The sequence below is a fragment of the Monomorium pharaonis genome, chromosome 3 (assembly GCF_013373865.1).
Source record: "Monomorium pharaonis isolate MP-MQ-018 chromosome 3, ASM1337386v2, whole genome shotgun sequence".
In the NCBI taxonomy this organism is placed as follows: domain Eukaryota; kingdom Metazoa; phylum Arthropoda; class Insecta; order Hymenoptera; family Formicidae; genus Monomorium; species Monomorium pharaonis.
The window spans coordinates 26,447,904-26,459,406 of NC_050469.1; the positions used below are offsets into that span (position 1 = coordinate 26,447,904).

The 11,503-nt window shown below is 36.3% G+C and overlaps 1 protein-coding gene and 1 long non-coding RNA gene across 3 annotated transcripts in view; one reads left to right on the forward strand and one right to left on the reverse strand.

Annotated features, from left to right (window-relative positions):
- LOC105840052 overlaps positions 1-8,377 on the forward strand; it is a 34,401-nt gene extending 26,024 nt beyond the window's left edge. The window contains exons 2-3 of one of the 2 annotated variants that reach the window (XR_004962486.1): positions 4,908-5,034; positions 7,998-8,377. This is a non-coding gene — a long non-coding RNA (uncharacterized LOC105840052). Of the gene's footprint in view, positions 1-4,907; positions 5,455-7,997 lie in introns of those variants that run through there. The other variant, XR_003625570.2, reaches the window with a different exon arrangement.
- On the reverse strand, positions 81-10,723 carry LOC105840047. Its single transcript, XM_012686776.3, has 4 exons — positions 10,370-10,723; positions 9,325-9,399; positions 2,640-4,110; positions 81-2,070 (listed from the first exon to the last, which is right to left on the reverse strand). Exons 1-4 carry the CDS (start codon positions 10,382-10,384, stop codon positions 473-475), a joined length of 3,159 nt encoding a protein of 1,052 aa, XP_012542230.2. The 5' UTR covers positions 10,385-10,723; the 3' UTR covers positions 81-472.
- Between the last annotated feature and the right edge of the window lie 780 nt (positions 10,724-11,503).

The following is an 11,503-nucleotide window of genomic DNA, read 5'->3' on the forward strand; positions in this document are numbered from 1 at the left end:
ATAATTTTAGGTACTTAAATATAACAAGATATATAAAATAATATACAAAATATAATGTTTTATCATAAAATATAATAATAGATATAATGCTAATATAAATTGTAAAGTAATAAAATTACTCATCAAAATAAGTTAGAAAAATTTCAAGTGATTGAAAAAAGTAATAAATATGTGTGTGTGTAAGGAATATTAAAATCTAAAATTTGTGTCACAAATAAATCTTCATGGATATATATAGAAGTATTGTAAATTGACTCTTTCTTATACATTATCTTACTTTTTAGATCAATCACATATCCACGAATTGTTCTGAAACATTCAAATAATGCAAGAATGCAAGAAACGTTTATAATAAAAGATGCTTAAGAGAAACGTTTGAAAGAGATGAAAATTCCCTTACATAGACATTTTTTATAGTACACTTTTAGACGCTTGCCTAATGTAAATACTATTACTATCCTAGGCAGCTACGTTAATTCTCTACTTTACTGGCGGTATCTTCGTCGTATTGAATGGACGGCACCATAGGCGGCTTAAAACCGTACTCCATTTTCGATTGCCTGAAACTTCCGTAATGCTGCGTCTCGGGCTGCCTGGACTTTCTCAGAGTGGCCAACGATTGAGCGGCGCTCGTTGAGAACTGCGGCGACTTCGTTTGAGGGTACACCTTGCTCTGTGAGATTTTGCGCGGTGGCGTAGGACCGACGTACTCATTCTTGACCGTCTTATCCTTCTCCACTAGATTGTAAAGGATCTGCCGTCCGAAGGACGGTATCGCGTACGACGGCGCGGCCGTATGCGGCCGCAGTATCACGTGGCTGGCGAATTTCTTCGGCAGTATCACCAGCTTGATGTTGGAAAGGTGTGCCGTGGGAACCAAGTTCTTGCCGACGTCGATATTGTCGTACGCCGACGGTCTGCCGTAGGGGATGCTGTAGAACTGCGACAGGTTCGTCGCGCTTTGTGGCTGCGGCACGAACGTCAAGCCACCGGCAACACCGTGGAGATTCGCGGTTTCGGCAAAGATTGCCTCTTGTGGCTTCTGATAATACTTTGTGAATCTGGTCTCGACTGGGTTGCCGCCACCGCCGTCAGTCGGCCTATCCGTGTTCGCGCGATACGGTCGTGGAGGAGATGGAGGAGGACGCGAAGAAATCGTCGGCTTCTCCGTGGGCTTCTCTATCGCGACGGTTGCATGCGCCGCCGGCTGTTCGATCGGTGCCGTCGGATACGCCGGGTAAGCCGCCGGTAGCCTCACGTGCAGAGGATACGAAGGAGGCTGCACAGGCTGCACTACTAATCGCTGTACCGTATACGGCACCCTTTTCTCGACCACCCGTTCAATGTGGAACGGATAGATGTGCGGCAGACGGATCTGCTTGTCCACATACAGCTGCGGCTGCGGCTGTGGCACTGACACCTGTATCTGTACCTTCTTCTCACCAACCAATCGCTCCACCGGAATCTTCTTCTCGATCTCGATCGGACCCGGCACAGTGTGGACAGTCTTCTCGATGATCTTCTCGATCGGATAGGGCCGTGGAAGCGGCACCAGGAAGCCTCCGTTCGCAGACGATCCCTCGGGTATTATCCTGAGTAGAAGCTGCTGAACTTCCGGTCGCCTTATCTCCGGCGAACGGAATTGATGCTGATGGTCGTACGGTTGATTTGATTGCGGATGCTGCACCGAATACTGATACGTAGTCGGTACGTAAGTCTTCACAGGTTCGCTCGCCGTTTCTTGCCTCGTGGAACTTCCGATAGGTTTTGCACGTGTCGGCGTGCCGTTATCGTTGCCGTTAAAATTATGCCGTACGTTCGATTGATCATATAACGAGTCATCGAACTGATTCGGGCCTAGCAGAGCCGGCTGAATGCTGTTATACTTGTACGACTGCAACTCGAGGGGCGTCTGCTCGTAAGTGTTTGACGAGTACTCAGTGCCCACGGCCGAGGTCATCGGTTTGCCAACGTCGTCCTCGAGGACGTTGTATTCGTGCCGGTTGAGCTTCTGCGAGAACGTAGGTGCCTGCTGGGCCTTAATGACGTTCTTTTCGTCCTGGTCGTTATCTGGAACGGAAGGCGATATTAACGCATTGTCTACCGCATTCCAACACATATGGGTGAAAACTAGCAATCTACAGTGGCGCTGATGTATGCTTCGAATAATGCGATTATTACGCGCGTTATGGGCGAGCATTAATCCGTCGTTGCATCCGTTATTAATGCAAGATTGCATCATACTGATTTTTTCCGCGTTGAAGAAATTTGGTGAAAGTTAAATCGTCCCGAAATTATTATTAGGGCAATTCTTTAACTTCAACTTTGTAATGGTTTCGTGTAAAAGTAAAAAATATAACTGATAAATGAAAATAAAATACATATATTTATTTTGACATTAATTTCTATTAATTTCGATTAATTTTTACTTTTTATAGCTACACAGATTTTAATTGATTTGTAAATAAATAAAATTTATTTATCTGTTTATTTCCAGAACAACTAAGCTTAGCTGCTTAGAAGCGCAATGATATTTTTGTAATTATAAATATAGTATACATACATACATATATATATAAAATAAAAAATCTGATAAATAAAAATGTATTGTTTAATGAAAAAATAGAATATTACATTACCTTGATAAGTCGGTCGCAATTCTGGTTGTTCGACGAAATCGTACTGTTGCTTCGTTCGGTGCACACCCCCAATATTGTTCGTTTCGACGATACCGAGATTTGCAGTCTGTTGAATGTATTCCGGAGGATAATGGATCTCGTGTACCGGCGCGGTATGGTAGAGCTCGATAGACTTTTGAATCTCGACCGAGTTGTTGGGAATTTTTTGCATGTCAACTTCAACTTGCTTCTCGATCTCGCGTTCAAAATTCTCATCCTGATAATCGATACGTGATTGGTTTCCGTCATTCTTGACAAATTCCCCACCAACAGTTGCCAAATGTTGTAGATCTTGCTGGGGATAATCCTGAACATAGTCAATCGCAGCAGATTGCTCGCTGTCCGTTAAACTAGCTTGATTGGCGTTCATCAGCGTGATTCCGACGTGCAGAGGATTCAGCATAACCGAGGATGTTATGCTGGAAGAAGCCGCCACTTTAGAGGCATCGTCATTGGTCATCTCCGAGGTAATCTCGGTATTCCCGACCGGCCTATACGCTTCGGATACCTCGTCCGTATAATCAACAACCATCTCCTGAGTTTCTCTGTTAGGCAAGTCGGCCACTACGATGGGGCCTGAAAATCTCACTTGAAATGAAGGGCTGATCTCCACGGACGTCGACGTTCTCACAACGTTCTCCGGTTTTTTAGTGGACTCCTGAGATTTCTCTGCGGTCTTTTCGTCCGCGGTACCATTATGCGCACGGGATAATCTCGCTTGTGGGGTCGGAAGAATTTCGGCCACGACGTCGTTCTCGAGGATTGAAGCAACGTTATCCGGCGGCGAGCTTTCTGTCGTGACTTCACTGAGAACTTTGTCGGAATTCCTCGCGGACGTTTCAGACCTGATCGTCTTAGAATCGTTAGAGGGTGAATTATCCCCCAAATTACTTTCCTTCAGCGCGAGCACAAATGGTTCTCGAGTGGCCGACGCGTAAGGCCTCTTGCGATTATCTTCATCTCCGAGAGACACAGTGCTGCTGCTGAAGGGCTTCTGGAAACTCGTGTACTCGTCATTCCTTTGGTCCTCGTTGATCCTGATAATCGTCCCGTCACCCGGGCGATTTTGTCGAACTTTTTGTCCAAAACTACCGGCATTTTCGACAAGAAGCACGTCCTCGGTGTATCCTAGCTCGTGACTCGTTGGATACTCTCTAAATGGATAGTTGTCGGTCGTCTCTAAACGGACACTTGTCTCGGCGACCGGCGTCGCATAAATCGATCCTGGCGAGGAGGAATCGGTCGTGGAAACACCATTCGATCCTCTCTCCTCGCCGGCGTGAACTGCTGATCTACTTAATCCGGCATTCGGGAAATCGTCAGAACGATCCTCGGTGCCCGACGGTTCAGAACTCTTCGCTTCTACGTCCGTCACGTACGGCTGTACTACCTGCTTCACCGGCAAATCATGAAACTCCGTGTAATCGACAACCTAAAAAACAAATCAGTTACAAATTGTCTAGAAAATTATTCAGAATACATTTACAGTGAAAATTATACCGGAAAATTGTGCTTCCTATGAAATTATGTATAAAGTAAAAATGTTGCAATCTCTCCTATATAAAAACATATTATATTATGCGCAAATCAATTTTGTTAGTTAAAAAAGATTTTTTTTTATTATTGCAAATTAATGTATTATTGATTTGCATATAATATTATTAATCAATTATTGATAAATATTGAATTGAATAAATATGTAAATTTATGTTAATTTATTAAAAAGAAATTTAAACACATTTTATACAAAAATAACAGCTATATTCGCATAGTTATATTTGTAGAAATTATAGCACATTGACAAGAAAACTACACAAAACTAAAATTAAATAAAAAGTTATTAAAAATTAAGAAATAAAATAATAAAATATTATTTATTCCATTTTGTAACATCTTTATTTTTTTTCGGTCTTCAGCTTTTCCTTATTTGGACAATTTATATAAAAACGAAATTAAATTTGTTTAACATTCATGCAATTATATTTACATGGTATTCCATTTACCTTTGTACCTTTATAGGAACATTTATATAAATTTCACGTATGGGAAAATTTATTTTATATAACTTATTGTACGATATTAAGAGCGCATTTCCCTTCATTTTCTTAAGCAGCCGTCATTATCGTGTTCAACACTCCTCTTAAATTATTTTGAACGCTCGTTAAGTAACTTTCCTCGTTCTATCACGTTGAAGATACTCATTTGTTACTCTCTTTACTCTTTCTGCAGTATTCTGGCATCGATGTTATTGACCGGAGGAGGAAACGAGATACTCGATCGGATCCAAGTGCCATGGATCTCGAAACGAAGCAAATAGCGGTGACCCAGAAGATTTTGCAAGAAGGAGGCGTAAAAAGTGCGAAGTATAGCGTACTCACAATAAAAATCGACGACCAACGTGCTTCGACTATTCCTAGGTGGCCGATGTCGGCATACTTTTTTTTTTATGAGACAAGAAACTAGCATATCGCGCCTGCTACATTATATACAATATTATATATATTACACATGTACGTTGCACAAAACGTGTAATCGAATGAAAGAACAATATTCTCCAAAAAGTTTGTGGCACAGCGAATTCTTTTGGTCGTTTATTACAAGCCGGAGCGACCAACTTTCACGAAAACGCGACGGCCAACTGTTGCCCCCGTAAAGGAGCTAGTGGAACATGAAAATCAATAAATTTGTTGCTGAGAAAAATAAAAGATAACCACCGGTAGATTTCGCTAAGCAGATAGTTATCGTTTGCTAGAGATAATTAACCAGTTCTCGAAAAGAATCGAGCGATGCTCTGGCTATATGGGACGGACACACCCATTAAAAAGAATCTGCGGCACCCTGTAATTTCTCGTCGTAATCCCGCCCGGCGATCTTTCCGCATCGCGGGGAGATCGGCGCGCGCGGTGGCTGAAAATAACGCATCTGGCGGTCGCCCGGCGCGAGAGAAAGGTGCAGTTACGGTACCGGCACCGATCTCCCTTTCTCCCGTGGCGTTCGAGCGAGAAGAAAGGAGAAACGAGAAAGATGCGCCGCATTCCTCTGCACCGCGCGCAAAAGAAAAACCAGTGAGAGTCGAGTAAATCCCGATGGTCCAGCGAGAACGAAGCTGAGCTGATACGTCCTCAATCCGATGGCCGATGGACCCTTTACTTTCTCCTTATTTGCCGAAACCACATATTTTGCTTTCTTTCGCAAAACACGCGTCTCTGTACTTCTAATTGAACGGTTCGATATAACGAAGGAATCAAATTGATTAGATCGAAATTTAGAGCTAATATCCCTTTATCGAACGGTTCTAATGAGTAAATTATACATTTACTTGGTTTTTTAATATTTACTAGTTATTCCTCAATGTTTTACAATTATCGATTAAATATAATCAAATTCTTTAAAGATAAATTTTGATGTTTAATTCTTAAACTTAGTTTGATTAAAAATTTTTTAAATTTTTAATGAATAAAATATTTTTCACAAATAACAAGTCACTTTTATAATATATACATTCTTTTCTTCTAAAAAAAAAAGAAATATTAATATATATTTAGAGAAAATCATACTTTTCGAGAAATTTGTATCTGTCTTTTGTGGTATTCAAATTTCTTTCATAGTTTGTTTTGTCAATGACCTAGTTTGAATAGTATCCTGAACTAGAAGCGTCAGAAACTTTTTGCGTGTGTTACGGATCTATGATGCATAAATATTACGAATAAATCAAGACGTAATTGACTATCGTTTGGCTTATCCGACACGGATATGGAGAGAAATGGTGTATTAAAGTAATAATAAGGAGCAGTACCTTGCCTTTTGTGGGGCGAATGCGTCAATAAGAAATAATTGTAACTTTGTCGAGGCACTAAAGATTCCGCTTCAAAAACGAGCAGTCTTATCTTTTCAATTTGGTGCATGATTTATACATAAACACATCAAAAACAACTTTCTCCATACATTGTTCCCATGTCATAAGAAAATAAATATTCACTAAATTACCTGCATATTTTCAGAGTATATTTTATCTCAAGAAAAATCCACTTCAATTTTCTTTTATATTATTATTTTTCAAATAAAATATAGCTTCCACGGTAAATTAATTTTTTTGTTATTAGAAACCGCAAATATCGTGTTTCGAATAAATCGAGAGAATAAAATTAAATGGATTCCCACGATGCAACATCAATCGATTTTTTTTCAAGAGCCTCGATCGAGATATAATTTTCTCAGCTTTCCGACTGGAAAATTTCAATTGCGGTTATCAATCGTACACTTGACAAACGTCAATCGATTCGTTTCTCTACGTTGCGTGACATTGTGTAACACACGATGGTGCGCGATGGTGCATTTCGTTGGAACAACAGCAATCACCGGCGAACGAATTTACGTCCGCGTGTGGCCACTTTCACTGGCGAGTTTCCTTTTAACGCGAAGAAAATACATGCTCCTCGTGCCCGTCGGCGCATTCTCCTCGTTGTCGCGTTTTACCTTGTCCCTGACGACGTTCCGCTGGCGCGCCTCTTAATTCAGCCTCGGTATTTGTATAATAGCAATTGCATCAATTTCACCCGGAATACACTCGAACTAAACAACCGCGATTAATCCACCCGCTGACGCGACTCGCGCTTCCACGACGCGAAATTTTCACCGTTTATCCTTAAACGGTTTACAGTGTGTTTTATTTTGCGCGAGAGTATAAAGAAATCTAAGGACTTCAACCTTATAAGAAAACGTTCACTTTCAATCAGCAAACTAAAGTTGTTGAATAAGAAGATTAATATTGATCTTAGAAAACGCTCGGAGAAATACATTTATATTATAATCTATTTTCTTCATCCGCACATATAAATACAAGTGCATACAATTTCACGTTATTAATTTATAAGAAATTAATAGAAACATAGAGAGAAAGAGAGAGTGTGTGTGTGTTTTCTTATATTATTTACATTAGACACATATACAAATAAATTTCAATTTTATAAAGTTTAAAATTCTTATTTTTTTGTATTATTTTATTTTTGATTTAATTTTTTATTATATATGACTTATTATATTTTTTTGTCTTTAATTTTGCAATCATGTAATTGTCAGTCTTTTTAACTTTATACGTAATTTTCAGGAATACTAATAATAAATATAGAATTAAAATATATCTTTACAATATAAAAAATTGTAATATTATTAATAATATATTTACTGTTGTTTAAACTATATAAAAAAATCAAAATTTTATTCTTGCTTTTTGAAGAATTTGTTCTAAATATATTTTATATATAACAGATAAAAAGCTATAAATGTATAAATTATAAATTTTTATTTCTTTAATTGCAGATTTATCAGTGGAATGTTTAATTTCTGAGAAGAAGATGCCACTGGAAGGGGTCTATGTCAGTATTAACGATCTTCCTCTAGTTTACATTATAGAAAAATGAATATTTCTATTCTTAAACTTTTCTTCAATATAAAATAATACATCTGTAAAAACTTATTTAGATAAGCAATTCTATACTCTACTGCGAATTTCTTGGCAGGCAAAGTGGAATGCATTCTGACACAAAAACGTGAAAATTTCCAGAATATGCAAATAAATACGCGAAAGTATTCGACTTTCTTGACAATCATTTTCTCTGTAACAATTAAATTTCAAAATGCTAATTATTAGTGTACACTTATTTAATTTTATAAATAAAGAAAATAATCTTTCTTATTTATATTACTTGTCATATAAAATTTTTAAATTTAATTTTAATAAAAAATTTTAATATAAATTGAAATCATTTATCCTCTGTTTAATATATTACACGCAAATTTATAATATTTAATTTTATAAATAAATTTTATTGTTTTGTACGCAGAGAATGACATGAAGACGTAAAGAAAAATTAGTTGTTTACGTTTTTCAATGGAAAAGCTGGCGCTTTACGAAAGATATTTAAAAAAGATGGGAACCGTAACCAATGAACTATTTTGTGTGGCACAAACATGTTGCAAGTGAAAATGTTCTCTTTCTCTATCTGTTCCTCGACATTCACTCAGTCTATGTTAGCTCCCAGCTGTAATTCATCTCGGCTCGTCGCGCCTATACGTAAAGTAGCACTTGAATGACGCGCTGCAAGTAGATCGAGGTTAAAGATTTCTATGCCCCAAGGTTAAGAATGTTTGTAAGCACTCTATTCGCCTAAACTCTAGGCCCTGTTATTTTAGCAAGGCCGCCCACAGCTACAGCTGTCGAAATTGAAAGAAGAAACTTTTTTTACGACACACGCTTCAATCATCTTCAAACTTTCTCTACCGTCTATTGGAAACCGATCTAGATTTAATTGTAAATGTTTTCGGGCATCAATATCGTTTTCGATCTTCCTCAAAATCACTTTCTCTATTTCATATTAAAATGTTTTAAGTTTTTATTAAAGAATTAAAATAGAATTTATATTTTTTCTGTTTTTTTAAGATGTACATAATTAACAGATTTTTTTGTTAAAAATTACTTAAAGATTTGTAACTGAAAAAGCTATAAAAATAACTTTTAATTGCATTATATAATTATATAAATAAATATATAATAAAGCTTTGTATTCTAACAATTTTCCCATAATTCTGTTAATGATTCACGTAATTTTCTACATTATAATTTAATAGTATTGTTCGCCGAATTTACCTTGTCATTACTCAAATTTGCGATGTTATTTTCCGCAGATGTAGTTACGAATGCCGCCCATGTTATAAGAGCAACCTGTAAAGAGAGTATAATTATGATACGTCCCGTACGTCAAAAAAATGACACTGTTATCTACATTTCGATGTAAAAATATAGATAACTGTAGATTTATAAAAATGCATTTTGTCGTTAAAATATAATACAATGTAACGCAATTTAAGTAAAAACAATGTTGAAATAATTGTTTTAGTTTTTTTTGTGTGTGTGTAAATCAGTATATAATAAATAATATGAAATAATAAATTACTTTGAAACAAGAACAATAAAATTAAATTTAAATTAAATTAAAAACATTTTTCTTTTATAATAAGCCATATAAAACACATAATTCTGATTTTTTATTTTATCTTTTTTATAAAAATTAAAAAATAAGATTTTGTATCATTTATTGATTTTAAAAATTATATTTAATATAAGTTAGTTTAAGATAAATAAATCTATATAGAAATATAAAAAAAATAATAACGCATAATAGAAATAGTTTTAGATTGTTTTGTCAATATTTATTTTTTATTAATTTTACAATCACTTAATATAATAATTAAAATAAAATTATATTTTATGTTTATATTGTTAAATTTATCTTTGTAATAAAAGTGATTCTCATTTTACATTTAACTAAGTCTTTAATACTTATTAACTTTTTTATATACATAATTCGAAATCTATTTTGAAGATGCATAATGTTAAAATATTAAGTAAACCCAAAAATTTTCTACTTTTATTGCGCATTTAAACTTAGCTAATTAAAATTCGATTAGCACTAGAATAACTGACATTAAATTTATACGTATTTTTAACTACTTTTTAAAATTAAATTAAAAATTTTTTTTTAAATATTTAAATAATTAATCCGAAAATACAAAAATTGACAACAATGATCTTAATTTTTGTAATTTAATCTAGAAATCCGTTATTTTAACGGTTATGATTGTTTTAATATTAAAAGTACGGAAAAAACACAAAAACATAAGATTCAACTCACAGCGTAGAGTCTCATATCTTCTGCCTTAATGCATTAATGAGCAGGAGTTTCGGAAAAGAACTGCAGAAATTCTCCGCGTTATCGTACCACCGATTTATGATTCTCTTTACACTCTTCTATCCACGCGATGTTTCCCACGTGCACTTCGACGCATGCACTCCGCAACGAGACAGTGTGTACTACTTCATCTTGACGCGATACAGTTGACTTAAGTTGAAGCTCCAGTTATCCCCACGCCAACGATTCGCGGCAAGAGAAGCCGCGGCAGCCACCTACGAAATCCCTCCAGCATCCGTGATGCACGCTTCACACTCCTCACTTGTGTCGCTTACCTGGTAATCGGAGGAAGTAAGAGGATCCGTCGCGAAGAGAGTGACGGAGGGAGGGGGGGGGGGAGAGATAGAAAGGGAGAGAGAGAGAGAGAGAAAGGGGCAGGGATAGTTATGGAGGGTGAATGGCTCGGAGAGAGAGAGATTAGCGATGGGTATGCGACGTGACGTGAGATGTTTCCATTAGCCAATAGCGGAAATTAACGACTGGCAAATCTCGAGTTCATTTTCGTACTAGAATTAATTTTCAAATTAGACAGAACTTGCACAGATCTGCCAGGGAATCGTGTCTTTCGACAAAAATTAAATATTCTGCAGAGGCTAATAATCCTAACGTTATTTTATAATTTAATATTTCTTTTATCTAATTATATCTAAAGAATTACTATACGCATTAATAACGAATTTCTGCTTGTTTGGTTTTTTTGTGATCTTATATTCATCAGTAACAGAACGCGAGGTGGTGAAAGTGACATTGGTCGCTCGAAGAGGGGATTTTAATGACTCTTCAATTTTCCTCTCTTTCATTCTCGAATGTTATGTACGTCGTTATACTTACGGCACTCGATTTCACCGAAGCAATTAAATAGATTTTTGGATAGGTCAGATAAGATATAGAAGGTCACTTGTCTGAAAAGATTGAGGAGCATGAGATAGAAAACGCGAATAATTATATACAAAGAAAGAATTATTTTGAGATTGAGAATTCTTGATATTACTTTTAAGTCCTTTATTCTCCTTATATTTTGTACATAAATTTAATGCAAAATTTAACAGTAAGATGTAAATTAGAGACAATTCTTAT